The sequence below is a fragment of the Gallinula chloropus genome (genome assembly GCF_964237585.1).
Source record: "Gallinula chloropus genome assembly, chromosome: 5".
Taxonomy (NCBI): domain Eukaryota; kingdom Metazoa; phylum Chordata; class Aves; order Gruiformes; family Rallidae; genus Gallinula; species Gallinula chloropus.
In genome coordinates, this window is record NC_140090.1 from 47055291 (window position 1) to 47078258 (window position 22968).

The 22968-nt window shown below is 52.6% G+C and overlaps 1 protein-coding gene across 1 annotated transcript in view; it reads right to left on the reverse strand.

Moving 5' to 3' along the window:
- Nucleotides 1-556: 556 nt before the first annotated feature.
- Nucleotides 557-22968, reverse strand: part of ADAMTS14 (ADAM metallopeptidase with thrombospondin type 1 motif 14) — a gene marked incomplete at both ends in the record, with an annotated part of 32511 nt that continues 10099 nt past the window's right edge. The window contains 18 exons of the mRNA XM_084265555.1: nt 557-912; nt 1500-1601; nt 1836-1962; nt 2310-2517; nt 2656-2788; nt 3889-4093; nt 4787-4950; nt 5111-5194; nt 5332-5455; nt 5640-5773; nt 6533-6708; nt 6866-7014; nt 7640-7753; nt 7861-7993; nt 8665-8808; nt 8952-9057; nt 14124-14280; nt 16287-16370. Coding sequence (XP_084121681.1) covers nt 557-912; nt 1500-1601; nt 1836-1962; nt 2310-2517; nt 2656-2788; nt 3889-4093; nt 4787-4950; nt 5111-5194; nt 5332-5455; nt 5640-5773; nt 6533-6708; nt 6866-7014; nt 7640-7753; nt 7861-7993; nt 8665-8808; nt 8952-9057; nt 14124-14280; nt 16287-16370 — 2700 coding nt within the window. The remainder of the gene's footprint in view (nt 913-1499; nt 1602-1835; nt 1963-2309; nt 2518-2655; nt 2789-3888; nt 4094-4786; nt 4951-5110; nt 5195-5331; nt 5456-5639; nt 5774-6532; nt 6709-6865; nt 7015-7639; nt 7754-7860; nt 7994-8664; nt 8809-8951; nt 9058-14123; nt 14281-16286; nt 16371-22968) is intronic.

A 22968-nucleotide genomic window follows, 5' to 3' on the forward strand; every position in this document is an offset into this window, starting at 1 on the left:
TACTCTCACATCCACCCCCCCTGCCCCCACACAGACACTCATCCCCCTCTTTGCCACCTAACTGGTTTTCCAGCATCCTCCCATCTCTACCCCCAGCCTCTGAGGGAGGGGTGGGGGGATGCTGCACCAGTAACCCGGGATCCTCTTCTCCAGCATATCCCGTGCCGCTGGCTGGGACAGGGGGAAAAGAAAAAGCAACATTAAAGCCTCCCCCCTATCCAAAATGTTTAGCACCTCGGAAGGAAGCAGCTCATCTACCAAGCCACTGTTGCTCTTTTTTTTTGCTACTTTTCACCTTTTTTTTTTTCCCCAATAAACAAAACAAAAACTCAACCAAAAGGCCACGCCGCGGTTAGGAGAGCAGAGGCAGGGAAAAAGTGGTTTTCCTGGGACTTTCAGGGTGAGCCGGGTCACCTCCAAACCCAGCGGTGCCACCCCGTGAAAACCATGGCTGTAAGTGGAGGGGGCAGGGTTGGGAAGCAAAAAAGTGGGGAAGGAGAGAGGGAGGGAGGGAAAAGGCTTCCCCTTTCCCTGCGGCAGTGTGGTCCATAGGGGGTTACCTGGCTGCCCGTCCCCTGCTTGGCTTGCTCGGGGCTGGAAGCCCCCCGGGAAAAGCACCGCTCCCAGGCATCCCTCCACCGGCAGCTGTCCCACTCTGAGGCACCAGGGTGGGCTCCCCCCCGGGTCTCCCCCCAGCAGGGGTGGTGGGGCGAGGGGAGAGCAGGAGAGCAGGGCTGGGAGTGACGGTTCCCAGGGGAGCACTGGGGCTGGTGCCAGGGGGCGAGGCAGTGGCAGAGGAGGTTTTCTTGCCGCAGGATTCGCAGCAGAGCTTGTTGTAGCCAGGGATGGAGCAGTAGCGGGCCAGGACCTCCATCTGGCAGAAGATGGACTTGTCCCCGAGGCAAGGCTCCCCTGGAAAGGGACAGAACAGTGTCAGCATTGAAGATGGCATCATGCCCCCACACCCAGCACCTTCCTATGGCGATTTCGGCAATGCTTGTATGTAAAGAAGGGGGTGAGGGAGTTGGGAAATGAAGCCAAAGCGCTCCAGGTTTCTGTGCACAGGAGCGGGGTGGGAAAAATCATAAACAGAGAGCAAGGGATGCTCCAAACCAGCACCCGAAATCCCATCACGCCGCATCTCGCCCCAGCTACACAGTGCTCAACGCAACCCCCAGGGGTTTGAGCGAGGAGCAAAAGCCAAAAGCCATCTGCCTGCTTGGGTAAACACCATGATGAAATCCAGGAGGCAAAGGGAATGTGACGCACTGCCCAGCCAAAGGTAGCGGGAGCTGCAGGATCCCAGGCTCCACGAGATGGCAACCGAGCAGCAGGCTCTGCACCGAGCAGCAGCAGCGGGGAGTAAACGCTCCCGAAAAATCCCTGCTGAGTGTGCAATCCAACCTCCCCAGCTGCCCACAGATGCCAACGGGACCTGGGGAAGCCCTCAGGAGGGTTATCCCAGGAAGTATCGCCCTTACCCGAGCAAGGACACTTACTGGAGGAGATCTTGCTAACTGGGTTTTTGGACCCATCCTGGGACATCCGCTGCCCTTCGGATGTGCTGTGGTCACCAGCATCAGTGATGCCAGAGAGCGTCCCTGCAGAGAGAAGCAGCATGATGCCACAGGAGGTTGGGGGCACTCGAAATCCCTCAGGGGGAGGCGTTTTGGCAGGGGATTGTGTTGTTTTAAGGGATCACCTTAAAAATGAGGTCCCTTGGGGAGTGCCCAGTTGGCCCAGCCCTTAACCCACCCAAAAAGAAATCCCCTAAGATGAACTCCGAGGTGCCTGTCTCCCCGCAAAGAGCCACCACCTCCTCCTCCTGCTCTCACCGGGGCAGAGGGCCACGTGGCAGCCCTGGACGGTCTCCGGCTTGTCCCCCTCGCAGCGCCCGCCGCTCTCACTGCCCTTGCAGACCACCTGCCGCTGCTGGACGCCTTCCCCGCAGCTCGCTGAGCACTGTGCCCGGACGGACAGACAGTCAGTGCGCACGCCGCGACTGCCACCCGGGTGACATGTTTGCAGAGGACAACTCCTTGGATGGATATTGCTTTCTGATAAGCGCTTCCCCTACCCCCCAAACTCTTCACCAGAGCGCACAGGGATGTGATCCCCCATTCATCTTTTTCGGTGGCTTTTGTACCCTCACCACCATCGCTATGCACCCACCCAACTCCGTCAGCACTGCCACACCCAGCTCCCACACCCCTCCTCCCAACCTTGCTGTGCAGACAGGGGTCTTCCCCACCCACCCCCCAAAAAAAACCCCCCAAAAAAAACCCATCCACACAGCACCCCAAGCTCACCTCCGACCAGGCGCCCGTCCTCCACTGTGCAGGGCAGGGCTGGCGGCCGCAGGGCCGGCGTGTCTCCGGTCGCTGCCCAGGGCAGTACTTGGTGTGCAGCGTGCGGTTGGTGCCATCCTGCAGCCGCTGCACGCACTGCACTGCCCGCGCCTGCACCCCCAGTTTGCCACACGTCTTGCTGCAGGCACCCCACTCTTCGGCCACCCAGCTGCCATGGAGGGAAGGAGGAGCAGGAGGAAGATAGACACGGCGAAGGCGTTAGAGGCGATGCTTGCACCGGGGAAGCGGCCAGCACACTCAGAGCCCGGCCCTGAATAAGAGGGATGGGTGGGCCAGGAGGACTCACGCTGGCTGGGAGCACTCCTGGAGGTTACAGCGCCGCCGGATCGGCTTCGGCTTCTTGCTGTTGTCACAGAAGTTTCTGTGCACCATTCGGTTGTTGCTTTTCCGCCGGCAGCCGTACTTGGTGTACTGGATGCCTGGGGTAGCAGAGCATGAGCAGTAAGGCGAAGGATGGGGGGGCTCCCTGCACTGGCCCCTCTCCTGGATCCCTGCCGGGACATGTGCTCATGGATGTCACCACTGAGGTGGTACCTGAGCAGTGCTTGGCCCAGGCTATGCAGGAATGCTTGTGTGGGTGGCAGATACCCCACACCACAACGCTCCATGGCATCAACACACGAAGCAGGGCAAAGCCAACTTAGCCTTCCTTCCCTGCCTCCCTCCCTCGAGCTGCTCTTCCAAAAATCCAGGTCAAGACATTGGTTTCTTGGTGGAGATGCAGCCACGAGCACTTCACGAGCTACAGATTTGGCTTTATTTCTCTAGACAGGGGGGAACCCAGCCAAAGCACTGCTGTAACGTGCCAAATGAGCTGCACTCGCTTGGGAGCGGGCCAGAGCCACCAGGAAGCATGAGATCTTGTCCATCCTTTAAGGGTTGGGTAGGGTGGACGTTGACTTCTGGAGGTCTCTGGTCTCCAGCACCTGCTCACAGCAGGGCCAGCTTCAAAAATCGTGTCCCACCAGCCATATCAAGGCAAGGTTTACACCAGTAAACCCTTCAGTGCCAGCACAAAGGCACATGTGCTTCCTCCCACAGGGGAAAAATTTCCAGCAATAGCTCTTCCAGGAGCTCACATGTGCTACCTGCCCTGCATCACAGTGTGCCCAGACCTATCTCCATGCAAGGCATAGGAGCAGTCGCCTGCAACATCGCTACCCACTGGCTCAAGCTTGGTTACAAACAGCCCACAGATTGAAAATTCACCGGAAGTACGGGGGCAGAGAGCTGTAGGGATGCACCTGTGAGCGCATAATGCCTGTTTCCTTAAGGAACCTGGCTAAAAAGGCTCCCCTAAACCGCTCTACGATAACCACCTTTAATGCTTGTGCTCCCTTGTGGCAGATCCCCCAAAACAGAGAGGTGCAAAGAGCACAGGTGTGGGTGTGGAGGAGAAAGCCGGGCCTCCAAGCAGTACCAGCTCTACATCTATGTGTGATCTTGGTGGGGAGAAATGCTTTACCCGTGTTTCCAAGCCAGAAAATTCCCCAAAGGGCTCCCGTCCTCCATCAGGTACCCAAGCAACCTCCCTGGCATGCTATGAAGGGAAAGCTACCTCCTCCGCATGCCTTGGAACACTGAGACCAGCTCTTGAGGGCCCACTCATAGGAGTCCATCTCCTCCAGCAGGACGTTGTTGTTTCCAATCATGGGCAGCAGGTCTTCGTGGATAATGTACCTGTACATCAGGCTGCTCCTCGCATCCTCCTCCTGAGGGATGACCTGTGGGCAAAGAGAGGACAATTGGAGAGGGGGGAAGAGGAGGAGGAGGAGGAGGAGGGATGTCATTGGAGAAAGAAGGGAAAAGGAGGCCATCGAAGGAAAAATGAAGAAAGTGATGACCACACAGTATGGTACATGCAAGACTAGGGAGGAACAGAGCCCATGTTGGAGGTAGTAACAGGGTTTGAACACAGTGCCTACCCTTTGGGAACATACCTCTCCAGCTGTGGAGGAAAGCGCTGCCCAAACATCCCACCTCCAGCCTCGGGACACATGCCCCTGGCTTCTCCTCCAACCTCAGCCTGTGCCCAAAGCCATGGGTAGGCACACAGAGCAATTCTTCCCTGGGTGCCCAGGGAAACCAACCCCTAACCCTGCCAGATACTGGTATCACTGAGATGTGGAGCTACCAGCAATTGCTGCACGGAACAAAATACCGCTCATTTCCCTGTTTTTACCCAAACACCCTGCATCCTGTCTGGACGCCTCCCTGCTCCTAGGGAACCTGCTTTGGCAGGGGGTTTGTACCTGATAATCTCTCAAGGTCCCTTCTAAACTACAATTCTGTGAATCCGTGATCCTTTCTCTACCAAAGTCCTTCCATTGCCTCCTACATCCCATCTCAGACTACCTTCCCTCTCCGTACCACTCAAGTGACAGCCATTCCCAATGGGACAAGAGCACCACACTTACCAAAACACTGATGGCCTCGTGCAGAGGACCACTGGTTTTCAGGCTCTCCTTGCCGTGTTCAACGGCATATTCCCACTCCAAGCCCATCTCAATGAACACCTGGCTTTTGACTTCTTTGCCCTTAGTGTTAAGGATGAAGTTACCCGTGGCTTGATTCTTGACAGCTGGAGGAGAAAGGAGGCATTTCAATAGCATTTCCTCAGGTCAAGAAGCCTTTGAAGGACTGGAATGACCCAAATAAGAGCCTTTGAGTGGGAACTGTCAGAGCAGGGCCAAGAGAGAGGTAGCTGGTGAAGGGAGAGGAGGACTACAGCGTATACTCACCGATGCTGTGGGATGCTGCCTCCACCTCTTCTATCTGAAGGTGCCTTGCCCCAGCCGGAATCTCAAACATCTTCAAAACACCCACTGAAAGGGATGGAGGGAGGATGGAGGGAAGAGAAGGAAAAGGTTTTCTCCACCTAGACACGCACTCGCGCACACCCACATGCCAATCCAGCTGACGCTGACCAAATCCACTCCCAAACCCTCCCAGGCTTGCTCACCCAGCTGCTTGGGGGTCTTGGCCAGCGTGCCCTTCACCGTCCGGCAGTGGGAGTTGTCCCCTCCGCAGACCCCACACTTGTCATCCTGCTTCAGGGAGCCAACCTCCTTGTCGCAGCCAACATGCTGTCACCCCATGGGGAAGAAAAGACAGACGGGGGGGTTACATGCCTTCAGCCCACCCCATCCCTCCGCACGCAGGGTCAGTCCCCACACGTCCCCAAGAAGAAGCAGGTCAAGGGGATGCAGAAGCTCTCCCCTGGACAGGCAAAGGACAGGGATGGTCCCGCAGCAGCCATCAGCTCCTCACCACGCACTCGCCCCGCACGCAGACGCTGTAGGGGTCTCGGTAGCTGCACCGGGTACCATCGTGAACCACCTGGTTCATGAAGACCACGTCCCCCGTCCCCTCCGACTGGCAGATCAGCTCACACTTCTGAGCATCTGCGGCAAAGTAAAATACAAAGGAGGAAAAAAGGGGAGTGGGGGGAAAAGGGGGGGAGCTTCAGAAGTTCAGAATTTTCAAATTTTACTTGTTTTACCACATCCGTTTGCTGCTTGAGAGCCTGTGCTTTTTCCCAGCACGCTCTGCAAAGCAGCAGAAGACAACCAGACAGGACACGCTACGTGACACAGTAAGGCAAGAGGCTCAGTTTGTGTGCACGAGGAACCCCAAGCCAGGTGGGCAGACCTGGCTGCCATCCCAGCCGGGAGGAGCACGCTCCCCACTGCTGCTCCAGGAGGGAACAGGCACTGCAGTCCCCCCACCATGCCCAAGGAAAACAAATCCTGCGTGTGCCAAAGCATACAGAGCAGAGATAAAGCACTAAAATCAGCGCAAAGGGGATTTATCTCTGGCTGCCATTGCAAGGGAGGGGTTCTCCTCTTACTAGCGCAGCAGGAGCGGGGAGAGGTTCCAATGACAGCTGATCTTCTCAGCCCACCCTTCTGTGCTTTGGGACAGCAGGAACCAGAGCAACCTGTGAGTTTCTTTACATGACACCTGAGGCCAGGCACAAGAGGTTCACTTTAAAGACCTGGCTGCTTGACGCTGGCTCATTGCACGCTAGTTTCCAGCTCAGAAAACTGTTCACAACCCAAAGCCAGTTCAGCTGGCATGGTCCCCATCCCACGGTGATGGCCACCAGTGTGGCTTCCTCTTGGAGGGGAAGGCAATTTGGCTGCTGCCGAGTCAGAACTCACCGTCGTGATGCTCATAGGGAAGCCAGGTGTGCTTGCTGTTCTGATGGGTATAGTAGGAGTCACGCTTGGAGCACTGCTGGGCACGGAAATCCTGGTACGGCCCTGGGCACTCCTCAGCGTTGCACACTTGGTACTCATAGGTGGCTCCCGGACACTGGCGCCCTCCGTATGCCGGGCTGGAAGATAGAGCGGGTGGGTTAAAAGAGGGTTGGGGAGGGGACAGCCTACCAACATGACAAGCAGACAACAGGGAGAGCAAGGAACCTCTGCTCTCAGCTGCTTCCCCTTTTTTATACCCAGGTGAAAAAGGGAAAGGTGGGGGCCTGAACGTACGGAGGGTTGTCGCAGCTCCGGCTGCGAGAGCGCACGCCTCCCCCACACGTCCTGGAGCATGAGCCAAACTTGGACCAGGAGCTCCAGCTGCCGTCCTGGCTGTAAGGCTGCTCTGACGTCTTCCAGATGCAGTGACCCTTGAAGCACCACTGGGAGGGAGGAGAAAAGAGAGCTGAGCTCTGCACCCGCCTCTTCCAAAGGGCTCAGCTCCAGCAAAGAGAGCCCTCCCACCCAGCCTGGAGCCGCTGGGAGCCACATCCACCTAGACCCAGAGTTTAACTCTGGTACTTAGCAGGGAAAAAAAAACAAGTGACTTTGGTGGTCGCCATGGAAGGTCTTTCAAGAGGCAAAATGCCACCCAGCCTGAAGGAAGGGCTTCCTGATCTAGATGTCGTGGTGCCCTGGGATTTACACCATCAAAAGCTGTCAGATACGTTATGCCCATCCATTCTCCAGCAAAGAACCACCCAAAAAAACACATGGGTCGGCAGCTTGTCCAGTATATCCGAGCTTTCACACTGAGCTAACGGGCATGCTAAGAGAGCTTAAAGCCTGACGACATCACGAGATTGGATGCACAATGATGTCATCGCTCTTTCACTGGGTGACAAAATAAGTCTTGCTTCTTGACAGGTGGGAAGAAAACCAAAGTCCTCACCTGATCACGGGGAAAACAAGGAACGTCAGCTAAAATCCAGGCACCCACTGCCTGCTGCTCTCAAGCATGTCCTCATCCCCTTCCCAAGGAGGGGCCAAGTGGGACCAGCTCCTTACCTTGCCTGGAGAACACTCAGTCCCATCCAAGGGTGGCCCCTTCTTGGTCTTGCAGAAGTAGGGGTTGTCCGGGTGGCTGCACCACAGCTGCTTGCAGGGGTCGAAGGTACGGAACTGGGAAGCGCAGAGGAGCTGAGCTGGGATGGCGGTGGGGGCTGGTGGTGGGGTGTCCCCCGATGGGGGATACAGGGATACAGAACCTGCCCGGGCGCTGTACTCACCGCCGTGCATGTTTTGTAGCCCACACCGAAGTCAAAGCGGCACTGCTCATCCATGGAGTAGTTAATGCCCGGCAGCTCGGGCAACGTGGGCCACTGGTGCTCAAAGGGGTCATCCAGAAGGCAGTCATAGGAGCTGCAGAGGTGCCAGGCAGAACCAAAGCAGAGTGAGACCCAGGGTTTCCCTCCTTCCCCCTCACCTCCAGCTCCAGCTGTTGAGAAACCTGAATTATCTCAGCGCTGACGCTAACAACCCGCTGCTGAAAAAACACAGGGTCTTGACACAGAACGACTCCACGCAGTGCCCCCAAAGCCAAGCATCCCCTCCGCTGTCTGCGGCTCCCAGTGGGTACTACCATCACCCTCCACTTTCCCACCACCTGTTGCGGCCCAGATGCTCAGGAAAGCTGCTGGCCTGTTTCTACCCCTTCTTATTACGTTCCATAGCTTAAAGGGGAAACCACGCTGGAAACACACAGGTGGCCCAAAGCAAGAGGCAATAAACATTTGAGATCTGGGTCTGCACCCCACCAGCAGTGAGGTTTTGCTCCATCAGCATCTCCAGTTTTTCTCAGGCTCGTGTTTGTCTCCAGCCTCTGCAGCCCAAAACCAGTTCAGACTCATGAAAAAAAAAAAAGGGCAAATAACTTCCCAACGACCCATTTCTTTTGCTATTCCGGCCAAAACCAAGTGATCCCAATGGGGACTTGTCCACCGCTCGCTTCATGTGACGGTCGCTGGGTACAAAACACATGAAGTCACACTGTGTGGAGCAAGAACTTTCCTCCTTGGTGTAAATCAACCTACTGAATGTAGCGGTTGAGCTCCTGCTTGCTGCAGCGGGACCAGTGGTAGCGGTGGAAGGCAGCCTGGACTAGTGGTGCCATGATGCTCCCCATGCTGGTCTCATCAGCGCAACGGTTGCCCTGGCCATCGTGCTCCATGCCCAACCTGATGGGGAAAAGCTGATGTAAAGTCACATTCCCAAGGGATTTACACCACCGTGGCGACTGTGCAAAGAGGCAGCGCCACATTTGCTATCACCCCCTCAGCCGACGCTGAAGGAGACAGACAGGTCTGGACCCTTGACTTACACATGGCCAGTCTCATGGGCGACAACAAACGCCGAGGAGAAGCCGTCTTCATGGTTGAGAGTGCAGCTACGGAGCGGGTGGCACATCCCCGTCACCGGCGCATAGCCTGGGGCAAGAGCAAAAGGAAGGAGAGAGGAGGAGAGAAGAGAGAAAAACCTTTGAGAGAGGAGGGGGGGTTGGAAATGAAGACTTTTTTTAAACCGCCCCCTAAAAATATTTTAAAAACCCCTAAGTCCTGTAGCCTGGCTTCATTGCAACAAGAGGGGAAAATGAAGAGGAAGGCACTGAAGAGGAGGAGCGGCCCGGGTCACTGGGACAGCAGCCCAACGACTTTCTCACCAGTATGAACATCCTGGCTGCCAGCACTGAAAGCAGGCTGAGGGTATGCCAGGGGTCACTGGCATCTCTCTGCCCTCACACTTGCACACCCAACCTGGCAAGGGGGCAGTCACAGCACCCATGGGTGCTTTATAGGTGTCAGTGACTGCTACCTCCCAGCTCTGGCAACGGCACCCCGGCATTCTTCTTCATTAAGAATAATTAAAACATCAAGATGAAAGGAAGAGAGAGAACAGAAGGCATGAGGCATGCAGGCCAGAGCCCTGCCAAAACCACCACCCCACTCACTGCTGGCTACCCCTGCAACACACCCACACATGCACCCACACCAGCCCCAGGCACGGGGGCACCCACCCGCCATACAGAGCCAGGAGGACCATGCACCTCCCAGTCCCCAGCCCTCGATCAAGTGCAGTGCAGTGGGGCAGCTGTGGGCAGGGAAGCCTTCCCCCTATTCCCCCATTCCCCAATGCATCATCTTGATTTCAGGTTCATTTTCCCATTTTTCTCACATTATTTCCACCCAATTTTATTAATTCCTCAGCACCTTCCAGGATTTACTCTGCAATTTTTTCTTTATTAATTTTTCAGGGGGAATACTGACCCTTTTTGGCATCAAGGGGAAAGAAGTTAGTGAAGGACGGACTTACAGGTCTGAGAGGAGAAAGCAGGGCAAGGACCATGCTGAAGAACTCTGCCCTGACAATAGGGATGCTCCGAGAGGAAAGCTCGGTGAGTAAGCAGAGTGCTGCAGCAGGAGAGGGATGCTGGTGAGCTGAGGGCAAACGCACACCCCTACAACCTGCACCCCGGCCAAAAACACAACCCCAAAACAAGGTCCCCAGAGCCCACGTGCCACCATTCTCATGGGCCACTTGGGCCTAGGGAACAGCTGGTGACTAATTGCCCTGGAAGAGGGTGGAGAGGAAAGATGCGATTGCACTGTGCTCAACTTCTGAGCCGATCAGGCGGGTGGGTTCCCATACCACACAGCTTAAAATGTAAGATCGAAGGAAAAAAAGCAAAAGGTTTCCTACAGCTCTGCCCTAAACCCAACAGAATAATTGACGTTGTGGCTGCAGTGAGCGGATCAGATGCCTGATGGGATGGGGTTGGCTCCCACACCCATCTCCCAGCACCCAGAAATCACCGTCACCCCGGGCAGGAGGCAAAACTGGTATGGTTTGAGATGAGAATTTCCCTTGAGATTTGTTTTTACCGGCCAAGCAGAGATCTTCTAGGCTGTCTGCCTGCACCAGACGATGTCTCTCGCCATAATAATTTAACTTTTTTTCCAAACCAAGCCCAGGAAAGAAGCTCTGAAGGCCTCACTCACATGGGATTTCGTGGGGAGCGACAGATGCGTTTCTCCCCATGCTCCAAGTAAAGGAGATAGTGGGGTGAACGCCAGTCACCAAGCAAAAAGCCTGGATTAAACCCAATTCTCATTACACACGGAGCGAGTTCGCTTCTGCCCGCGAAGCGCCCCGCAACCTCAGCAAGACCCCCCTAGTGACGAGGATCTCCTCAGAGCAGCATCAATAAACACCCTCAAGGTTTTATTTACTGGGGGAAGAACTTGGCTTTCATCTTCCCCGCATTCGTGGAGGCGACGAGACGTCCTCCAATGAAAACAACTAAAACCACCGTAAGAGAGCGGAGAAGCTACGCGCTCATCAGGCATTGCAATCGGAAGGAAAGCGAAAGGGCAACAGGTCAATCAAAAAGCTTGAGAGAGAGGGAGATAACTGGGTTTATCCGCAAAGCAACAAGTCAAATCCTGGATAAATCACTTGGAAATAATTCTCCCCCTCCCCAAAACTTTCCACAAGGAAGAGTAAAGGTGCTGAAAGTTTTCTGTACAAGGGGAGAGCAAGCAAATTATGTCTAGGCTGAAAATGAGACAAATTTCCAACCAAAGAGGCTCTGGGTGTCTGTACGGAAAGGGGAGACAGGGACTGGGAGAAGGTGGATGCTCACGAAGGCAGACACTGGTCTCTCGTGCCCAGCAAGAAGCAGGAGAAATGTTCTCCACAGAGAAGGACAGTGGGAAGTATCACCTGGAAAGTACTTAATCGGCAGAGACCAGATTAGCCAGCAAACACTTCCCAGACACTGACACAGGAGAAGCAGCAATCCTCACCATACCAGCAAGGTGCCAGCCAGCCTTTCACATCCTCCGAATACGCTTTACTCTTCTCAATGGACATCTCCTACTTGCTTTCAGCCTCCCTGATCTTTTATGTGCACCACTACCAGCCTGCTCAAAGGCTGATCCTTAGGTGATTAAGGGGCGATAAATTAAACCCAAGCAAAAGCAGGCTTCAGCTTAGGCCAGAAAGCCCTCTGTGCCCACCTGCAGCAGAGGGGCATGGCGCTCTCTTCCAGCTTAGACAGGGCTTCAGCAGCGACTGATGATTTACAACCCACTGGCCCTTACTCACAGCCCACAGGTGAGGACAGTGCAGCTCAGCTGCCTGTCCTGGCCCTCCCCCTTCATGCTTCCCTCAATTCCCAAAGCAAAAATAGCATTATTTTCCTGAAATCCCTCCATGTTGGCCACAACTGCTCCCAGCCTCACCAAGAGATGCTGCAAACAGGGCTGTTGCCAGCACTGAGGGGATTTTGTAAACCTCCTTAGGGCTCGGCTTGGACCTGTGGCAGAGGAGAGCTATGCCAGAAGACCACAACGCTTTGTGAGGACCTAGCATCCAACTTGACCAGTGCCACGCTAGACCAGCTGCTGGTCTGGTTTAACTGGATGAGTGGAGGTGACAGGACACAGAGGAACGCACAAGCCGTGTCTGGTGGGGACATGGTGGTGGAGCGTGGTTGGCTTGCTGGCATGGAGACAGCCGGCACTAAGGGTACCGCATGGGTTAATGAGCCCATCTCCACTGCTGTTTGGGCACACAACTGTAAGGAGCAATGAGGCATCAAGCTAAGCACAGGCCTGACATTTCAGCCTCATTCCCAGGTTCCTGAGACTTGGAGGACTTCATCCTCAAAGGCTTGCTTTCTCCTGGCTTGTTGATTTAGGCTGGAGGGCCCATGGGGCAGGAGCACCTCTGCCTTCAACTCAGCTTCAGGACGCGTACGAGCAGAGCAGATGCTTCCCAACCAGCGCATACACTCTCACAGCAGCAGCTAAAGAAGCCAGCAGGTATTTGCCATCACTTCAGCAAGCCATTTAGATACCATCAGTGAACATAAGCCATGAGCAAGTAACAGAGGTGCCACGGTCTGGTCCTTCAATGCACATAGCCCTGAGCCAAAAAGGGGTGACACGGAGCTAGGAGGACGTCATTTTGAGGAAAAGAGACAAGACTGAGCAAAATCATTACTATTCCAGCAGCCCAACAAGAGGAAGGTTGCCAGGGGGTGATGAGGACCCACATTTTGTGTCATGCAGCACAGCCAGGCAAGGACACGGCAGCCCCAGGGGCTTCTGCACAAAGCAAATGTCCACTGCAGAGATGAATGAAAAGCGGGGAGCCAGATCTGCAGGGAGAAGGGGAAGGAGCTGGAACAAACTTCCCTAGAGCAAGGCTACTCGACTGATCTCACCAATATCGCCCAACACCAGCTAACTGTCACCAAAAATGGGGTTTCCAGGGTAAACAGGAGACTCCACACCTCTGGGAGCTGCTGGTCCAAGTGCAGAGCCAGCTTGCTGAGTAGCCCTGGTCTAGAGAGCCATGGGGATGCAGCCTTTCCCACTGGATTCACCTCCGGCTTTCTCCAGAGAGGGAGGGAGTTGAACAGCGAGAGGAGGAGCCTCATCCAACTGCTCCTTCCAATGCACCCCACTTCACAACACGTGTTCCCCAGGGTGAAAGCCACAGGTCAATCGCTCAGCACAGCCATCTCAAGGCTCCTTCCCACCGAGGGAGAGCCCAGCCAGTCTCCCCGCCCTGTCATTTGCCAACATGCCAAAAAAGATCCTCTCACCAATGCCCGTGGACACAGTCGCTTTGCCAGGAAGGGTCTAGAAAAATGAAACAAAACCTGGTATTTCACGCATGCTGCTGCGCAGTTCCAGATGAAGCACGCACGGCAGGTCAGCGGCCGGACAAGGGAGTCTGCTGGCACAGTACAAGCTCTGCTCTTTGACGGGTAACAGCATGTTCAAGAGGGCTTCCAGCTGGAGATCTCCTGCGGTTCATCCCCCCACACTGTGGGGAGACCCTTATCAGGGAGGTAATTGCAATTTGGAGGCAGAGGGCTCAGGAGAACTGGGAGAAGTCACTTCTCACGAGGCCACCAAAGCATCCACATTTTTAATGGAGCTGTGAAGCACTGGAAGCTTTTCCTGCCAACTATTTTGCCTAGGTCTCAAACTTCCCAGACCACATCCTCTGCAACAAAAGGGTGAGAGGACTATTTGCCACCACTCCTTCCAACCTCCTCTTTGGCCCAGGGTTTACTCAACGCTCCCATGTCTACTCCTAAGAGGGCCAAGAAACCAAGGTTGAAAAGGTCCTCCAGAGGACAGCAAGAACCAAATGGCCCCGTCAAGCTTTGGGTAGCTTTCTTTTCTTTTTTTTTTCCTTTTTTTTTAAAAGGTTTTTTTAAAACTGTTTAAGGCACTTTGGGACAAGGGGAGGATTAGTGAGTGAAACCAAAGTAAGGGCAGAACGAATAAGGTGATCTTTTATCCATTCCAACTGATGCCCTATACTAATTCTCCCTTTCTTCTCCTTCATATTAAACCAAATACTGATATTCTGGACCTCGCTGGCCAAGCAGCAGACTGCGTTTGCAAGGAATCCTCTCCCCTTGCTGCCTTTCCCCCAGTGAACTGCACATACCTGATCGAGATATATACAGTACCTTGCATACCTGCGGGACCAAAATCTTGCCTGGTGAGGAAGACAGCGTGGTCGTGGTACTCGGCGTGCTCCGGGTCAGAGCGCTGCTGCGAGTGAGCCCAGCGGCACACCTGCTCCAAGCTCCGAGATGGATTCCCTCGCTCTATCAGGCTCACTGACTGCGTAAATAATTTAAAAATAAAATAATAATTATAATTATAATTAAAAATTAAAAGTAAGCAAGCAGGTGGGTAAGTTAGTAAGGAAGAAGGAACCTGCCAAGAGTTTAGGGGTCTGAAAGACTCCTAAGCAGTGTTTCCTCATCATCAGAAGCAACAACATCCCACTTTGTATCAGCAAAGCATCTTGCACCTTTGCTTTTTATCTACAACCAGGGAAGAAATCATTCCCACTGATGGACGTGGTCTGGTACAGGAGATGTATCACCCTCATCGGCCACAGAACAGAGGGTTTGAATTCTCAGCTCCTGCACAAGCTCCTCTTCAAGAGATGTTGATGCTCAGCAATGAGCAGAGCAAGTGATGCTCCCTGAAAAACTTAACCCACAGAGACCAACACCCCAGTAGAAATTAGGTGGTTTACACCAGTCACCTTGTCCTTCATCTTTATCTTTTTTTTTTTTCCCTGTTCAAAAGTCAGCATTTTTAAAAATTATGGTCTATAAAATACCTCAAATAAATTGTGCTCTCACAAATAAACGAAGCTCTCAGGTGATTATCTGCTGAGCTGCAGCATTGGGAAGAAAAGTAACAAACTGCAGGGTCTTGCACCTGGGTCGGGAAAATCTCTGTTATCCATACAGGTTAGGAGATGACGTGCTGGAAAGTACTTGTGGATGAGAAGCTGGACATGAGCTACCAGTGCGCCATCTGTAGCCCAGAAAGCTGCATCACAAGAAGTGTGGCCAGCAGATTGAGAGAGGGGATTCTACCCCTCTGCTCCGCTCTGGTGAGACCTCACCTGGAGTGCTGTGTCCAGCTTTGGAGCCCTCAGCACAAGGACATGGACCTGTTGAAGTGCATCCAGAGGAGGACACAAAAATGATCAGAGGGCTTGGGCACCTCTCCTATGAAGACAGACTGAGAGAGTTGGGTTTGTTCAGTTTGAAGAAGGCTCCAGGGAGACCTTAGAGTGGCCTTCCAGTCCCTGAAAGGTGCCTATAGGAAAGCTGAAGAACTGTTCCCAAGGGCATGGAGCAATAGGAAAAGGGGTAATGGTTTTAAACTCAAACAGGGGAGGTTTAAGTTGGATATTACAAAAAAGTTCTTCAATATGAGGCTGGTGGATCACTGGCACAGGTTGCCCAGAGGTGGAGGAGGCCCCATTCCCAGAGACATTCAAGATCAGGCTTGATGGGGCTCTGAGCGACCTGACCTAGTGAAGATGTCCCTGCTCACTGCAGAGGAGTTGGACTAGATGGCCTCTCAAGGTCCCCTCCAACCTTACACATTCTATGATTCTAAATCCTGTCCCTTTCCCAGGCCCTTAAGAGGAAGCCACGGAGGTTTTATCCTGTGAAGTGCAAGGTGGGAGACAAAAAGCCACAGGAGGATACACTCAGGAAGCATCACACCTAAAACAGTGCTGAGCCGAGGTCTTGTCTTCAAACATCCCTGGGTCTCTAAGAGGCCTTGGGTTTCCGCCAGCCAAGCAGATTTCTGCAGCAAGTAGGGTTTTTTATCCCCTGAAGACATAATGAGTCTTATTTGTGGACCACACACAGAGCCATCACTCTGTTGAGTCATTAATACCTTTGCCTGAATGTTTCATGTAGGACAGGGGCTCACCACCAAAAAACAAATGCCACTTGAGAAACTGCATGAAACTTTCCTGTGCCTCTCCTGCCCAAGAGCTGTAGGACAGCCAGCAAAGCCTTCCAGGGATTCTGAGTCAAGGCTGGGATGCAGGAGAACCTGGGCTCGGCTCCTCCACACTAATAGCCATCTCCTACCAATTTGGGAAGCCACCTCTGTCCCATGACCTAAATGCTAAATATCATGGTGATAAGACACAAGCCACAGCATCACTGCACGCCTACTGATCTATATCGCATTTCAGCCGCCCTCCTTCCTTCGCAGGGCAGGGCTCAAGCTGAGAAAGCAGCCAAAAAGCAGTGGCCAGCCCAAAAAGCACCTCCTCCTGGACCTCATCCCGCCATATTTACCTGGCGGTATCCCACCATGATCATCCTGACCAGCACGATGTTGATGTGAACGCCCAGGGACTCGTCGTGATAAATTTCATCTACCTGAAGAGGGGAGAGAAATAAAACAGAGAAGAAGTTAAGGACCATCCCACCTCTCAAAGCCCTTCCTGTCCTCTATGCTCCCAACATTCAAGCATCCCATCTCTCTTTCCAAGACCACACATGAGCATGTGCAAAGATCTCACCTCCCTCCTCTCACCATCGGCTTTTTAAATTTTTTTTATTTAATTTAATTTTCCCATGTAAAAAACATAAACCAAACCAGCAAAACTGTAATTAGCCTGATTTTCCCAGGATGGGTGGCTTGGATGGTCAATGGCATCATCCACCCCAACAAGAGAGTGGAGGAGGACTGCGTTTCCCACAGGGATTGCCTCTACTGGCTGAGCATCTCACAATGAGCTGTCACCCCTCTTTAGGAGTACAAATTCCTCAGATGGAAAGAAACACTTCAGACTCCAGCAACCTTGGATGCAGTGGAAAGAAAAAAGTGGCTTTTTCAGTTGAGGCGAGCGATCGAATCAAAGGAAGGGCATTACTCAGTTACACCAGTGAGTCAAAGTTGACCTCCCGCTTCAGAAACCCCAGGAGAAGGCAACACAACAAGAAGACGCGGGAGGGCTTGTGAGTCAGTAAGATACCTATCAACGCTGGCTGTTAAGAAAGACTCTGCAAGGGAAATAATGAGCTGTAACCTTTCCCTTCCACGATGAATAAACAAATCCCACTCCTACAGGCCACCAAGAGCAAAAGACATCCAGATGACAAAAGTCCCCATGACCCAGGCACCAAAGACAGACCGAGAGCAAGCAGCCATAAACCCATGCAAGAGCAGGAGATCCCACCTGCAAAGCACATGTGAAAGTACAGCCCCAGGGAGATAAAACCTTTTGATTTTGAGAACAGGACTTTTCTTATACCAAAAAAAATGTGCAAAGATCTCACCTCCCTCCTCTCACCATCAGCTGTCAAAATTTTTTTTATTTAATTTTCCCATGTAAAAACCATAAACCAAAACAGCAAAGCTGTAATTAGCCTGATTTTCCCAGGACGGGTGGCTTGGATGGTCAATGGCATCATCCACCCCAACAAGAGAAGGGTTTTTTATACCAAAAAAAGTCTCCAAAATGTACACTGCCACAAAGGGGGCTCACCGCAGAACTCGAAGAAGTCAAACTAAAGAGTCTTTGACTTTATCCGAGGCAGAAATAATTTGCCTCAGCTCCATCACAGCTTTCCAGTCTAATTTAATATTATAGGGCCAAATTTATGGAGTTTCTCTATTTTTTCCCCTCAATCCTTTTTTTTTTTTTTTTTGTAAGCTTACATTCAGTTGGGTGACAACTGCTGCCCAAAGCCAAGCCAGCCATTTCCCTGGCTGCACGACTGCTCTACAAGTCCCCCTGTGTAAGCTACACATCTGTTTAAAACACCCACTCAAGCCGTTTTTAAACCCAGAGACCCAGCGCTGACATTCCCCCAGGACAACCAATACTGCCATACAGCGGCTCTGAGCTTTACAGATAATTAATGCAGGTCCCAAGCCTGCCATGTCTTGAATATAGCTAAAAACAGATTTTAAAATTCTTTTTAAAAATAATTAATCAATAACTCAATCACCAGTCCGTCCTCATTAACACATCCCTTTCGATACACCAGCTGTAAGCCCCACAGGATCATTTCTTCATCAGCGTGGAAAGGTAACACCCGTACAACCCATCCTCAGCTCACCCCTGCTAACGGTGGTGGGGATGCTCCTTCACATCACACCAGGATTTTGTTTTTAAAGCATTTTTGTAAGAATAAGGCCAATATGATGGATTTCCTCTGATGCTAACTCTTTTTTTTTTTAATTAGCTTTTGGGGTGTGCATCGATGGATGGAAGCAAGGTCGGTGCCGCAGCTGCAAACGTTACTCATACCTACAAGTCCCACCAAAGCACGAGGCATCCATCCCGGAACGGGGCTGTATCCATCCCCAGGGGCATCCCAGAGAACACGTCAGCGGATCTGAGCACTCCCACATCTGAGCAGAAGTTCCACATTGGGAGTCTGACCCCTTACACAAATATTCCAGCCTCAACACATGTCATATGAGAGGTAACGTGAAAGGGGAGAGAGGCAGAAAGCAGAAACATGCTGGAGAGCTGGACCTGGGGGATGGTTCAAGGAACAAGGGGGAAAACATATCCCTTTCCTTCCCTTTCCAAAATATTTCTGCATGTTCTTTCACCGCCAGCACTTATCAGGCGCCTCATACACCAGCATTCTGCTCCTAAGGGCCACCGATCCGTTAGGATAGCCTGTGTTCCTGCCATAGGGACCTCTCCTCCAGCTACAGCTCCCAGATAAGCCACTGCTGGACCTTGCCATGATGCAAAGCACTCACAGGAACCACACAGACCTCTCCCCTCCCCACCACATGGGATATTCCAGCAGGACGCTCAGCAGGTCCCATGAGCAGCAGGAGAGGATGTTCCCAGACAGCCCATCACCCAGCAGGAGAAGAGGAAGATCACGTCCAAGAGAGGAAGAAGCACAGAGGAGAAGTTGGGGCAAGAGCTTCAGTCCGTGACATCTGACCTACCCCTTGTACCCCTCTTCATGTCTCGTCCCACCAGCACCACTCACGAACAGTCCCCAGGTCTTCTCAGACCTCTCTGTCCCAAACTGTGCACCCCCAGCCAACATTAGTTACCCTGGGAGAAAGAAAATTTGGGAGCAGCGATGCTTTTTGGGAGCACTGATGATTAAACTCATTAACACCTTGATAGAGAAACATCTCTGGACAGCTGCCAGACCACGAACATCTTAGAAACAGCTCTCTAGGCACTAGGATGCTGTATTATTCCAAGATGGGATTTATCTTCCTTTGAAAGGGCTAACCCTAAATGGTGCCCCCGCACCCTGTTTCATCTAAGGAAGGCAGCATTTTGGCAGGGACCTGGACCTAACCACTATCAGCTTGGCAGCGACCTTTACAGTTAACTCAGAAAGCAGATGTGGGACCAGACTGCCCAAGGCTACCAACTTCCCCTTAATAGCCAAATATAAATAATTGATGGAGGAAAAAAAAAAAAAAAAACTTTAAAAAAAAAACCCCAAAAACCCAAATCTCAAAAGGGCTCAGCACTTGCTGCCCATCGACCCATCCCGGTGCAGGTCCAGGTGGGCAGAGAGGATGGAAATCAGCTCAAAGAGCAGTTTGTAGAATCGGCTCTTTCTGCCCCCTCAAGATGCCATTAAACAACCCAACATCTTCAAAGAAAATCTGCCTCCCCCCACCCACAGAAAATACCTGCCTAAAAAAGGGCTCTGGGGAGGGCACCTACCACCCTGAAGAAAGATGAGATAAAAAAAATCTTCCCATTGTCTCACCCAAGGTAGTTGGATGCCCGGCCCGTGTAATACCATCACCTGGCAAGAAATGCTTTCCTACTTCATCTAAAAGAGCATTTCTTTCCTCCTGAACAAGACCAGCCCTTAGGGCTTGCTGTGCAAGAACAACCAGCCTGCAGGACCGCCCCCCTGTCCTCCTCCTCCTCCCCAGCAGACAACTCTGAAGTCCCCAGCCCTGTGATGCCAAGGGGACAACACAAGCATTTTCCAAAGAATAAAAGTGACATTCTACTAAAACCCCGTGCTTGAGGAATTTTCCAAGTGCATCCCCTCACTGCACACACCCCCCCAGCCCCTCTGTGGCACTGGGATGAACCAAGGCTGCCTACCTAAATCCCTTGCAAACCTCTGGCCGGCCCCGAGTCTGCAGCCCCAGACGCCAGATCTCGACAGCAAACCGCACTGGCAGCCTCTAAACCTCGCCGTTCTTCAGGGAAAGGAAAACAAAGACAGACAGACACGAGAAGAATTTGCCAAACCAGCAGAATAGCTGACATTTCCAAACCCCGTTTTGCCTGCTCAGAAAAGCCAAGTCATCTTTAAGCTCCTTTCTTTTATTCCCTCGCCCGGTTTCCATATGCCCCAAGCCTGTTTTCTGGGGCAACAACTCCCTGACCGGCTTTTGGGGCTCGCTGCATGGACTTCACCACCCTGAACCCCTCTGCGAGGGCTGACCCCCGCCCCCAAAATCCACATTTTTCTATGCTGAGGGATGGAGATGGGCTCTGCAGAGCCAAGACTCTCAGTTTCATCACAGCTCTTGCCATGATGGGCTGTTTCAGATGATCCCAGGTTAAAATTAAAGCCAGAGGTTTAATTACTTTAATTCTTCCCCACCTCCCAACCCTCTCCTCAGTGGGGTCTCAGCAGCAGTGTTTGTTACTCAGCCCCTTGGAAAACAGTAATTCGGCTGATGTGCTGGAGAGGAGCTGGGCAAGTCCCAGCCTGGAGCGGGCTCTGACTCACGGGGGTTTCCTGAGTAACCCAAAACAATGGGTGCCTTTGCATCTTCAACCAAATCACAGGCGATACCCTACAAAATCCCTGCAAACCAGTGGACTCCGGGGCCAGGCTTAATTAAACCCACAAGCCCAGCTTATCTCCCCTGAGTGGTGCCACCCCCCAGCCTTAAGAGCATTTGGGGGAGCGAGCAGTGGGAAGTCAGAAGGAGAAAGATATCGAATCATCATAGAATCACAGACTGGTCTGGGTTGGAAGGGACCCCAAGGATCACAGAGCTCCAACACCCCTACCACAGGCAGGGACACCAACCTCCAGGCCTGGATCTACACAAGGTTGCCCAGGGCCCCATCCAACCTGGCCTTGAACACCCCCAGGGACGGGGCATCCACCACCTCCCTGGGCAGCCTGTTCCAGCACCTCACCACTCTCTCTATAAAAACCTCCCCCCTAGTATCTAATCTAAACCTTCCTTCCTTTAGCTTTAATTCATTCCCCCTTGTCCTGCCATTATCTACCCTTTTAAAAAGCTGATTCCCCACCTGTTTCCCTGCTCCCTTCAGGTACTGGAAGGCTGCAATGAGGTCCCTCTGCAGCCCTCTCTTCTCCAGTCTGAACAAGCCCAGCTCCCTCAGCCTCTCTTCGTAGGGGAAGTCAGGATGCATTTTCCAAGCCTATGATCCACCTAGTGCCATTCACTTCACCTTTACCAAAAATTCCAGTGCAGCCTCCAAGCCAGAATGGGAATGGCAGGCTGGGAACACAGGCTGGGAACTGGTGGGGATGCTCTTAGGTGCACAGAAAGACCAGTCATCCTCACATCAGCTTCCCAGTTAACAAAAAGCCCGGCATGCATGTTTCTGGTGACAGAGTAAGGGCTTAGGGGGGTTGGATTTTAAAAAAAAAATAAATTTAAAAATGTATGTTCTCCACAAAGAATCATTTATCACCAAGCTTCAGTCAACACCAAGTTCCCAATAAAAGGGTTTGTGTCTCAGGGGAGAGCCCCAGGACCCTACCTACGCAGCACTGGGAAGGGGTCTGTGTCCCCCACCACCCCCAAAAAAGGCCAGGGAAGTTTATTATCAACTTCCATGCTCACCGCCCCCTTTCCTCGGGATATAATCGTGATAGGAAAAGACTCCTGGAGGCTCTCCCAACTGACTCCCACGCAGCATCTCCCTGGCATACCCCAGCCCAGCTCATTAAGTCCTTTCCTCGTTAGAGGGTTAGCCAAGCCTCTCCGCCTTGCCTCCAACTAATGGGATTAGTGTTTAGCTGTGTGGTCCCAGCAGGCTCCTCCCCTCATCCTCCTCTTCCCTTTGCCATCCAGGCCAGAAAGCTGCTTTTTTTTTTTAATTTTTTTTTTTTCCTGCTGAATCAGGTATTTTCAGGCAATCTGAGCTGGTAAGGAAACGAGACGGCGCCAAGGGGAAGAGGAGGCGCACGGAGGTCACGGCAAAGCTGGAAAGAAAACCCAGCGCTGAAAAACCCAGAAAGAAAGAAGGGGAAGGGAGTGGGGGGGAGGGGGAAGAATGTGTAGAAGGAAATAATACTGGGGGAAGTATTTGTTGCCTGCATTATCCTGGGTTTCCCCTCTCCCGACCGTTCTTTTATTGATGCTGCTTCCCCCCCTCCTTATTTAATTCATTAAAGTCTCCAGCACTGCCTTTATTTGAATAGGCAGTGGTCCTCCCTTCTCCCAGCACAGCATCCCATGCATTCACTCCCTGAAAAGTCCTGCCTGTGGGGAATAAACCATGAAATGCGCCTGAAAACCAATCTTTTGATTAGAGCTGACAAACCATCCATCCCCTCCCTGTGCTCCCCCACTTCCTCTGCCAACCTCCCCAATCGGAAAGGAAAAATGACATCACCTCCAAGCCTCGTAACATGGGAAGAGCCCTGGGTCAGGACAAGGAACCCTGCGGCTTTCCCCCTTGCAGAAACAAGCAACGGGAAGAAACTTTCAGAGACCGAATTTAAAGCAGACAGCATCCTGCCATGGGTATCACAGAATCATGGGATCACAGACTGGTCTGGGTTGGAAGGGACCCCAAGGATCACAGAGCTCCAACACCCCTGCCATAGGCAGGGACACCAACCTCCAGGCCTGGATCTACACAAGGTTGCCCAGGGCCCCATCCAACCTGGCCTTGAACACCCCCAGGGATGGGGCATCCACCACCTCTCTGGGCAACCCGTTCCAGCCCCTCACCACTCTCTCTGTAAAGAACTTCCCCCTGATATCTCATCTAAACCTTCCCTACTTCAGCTTCAA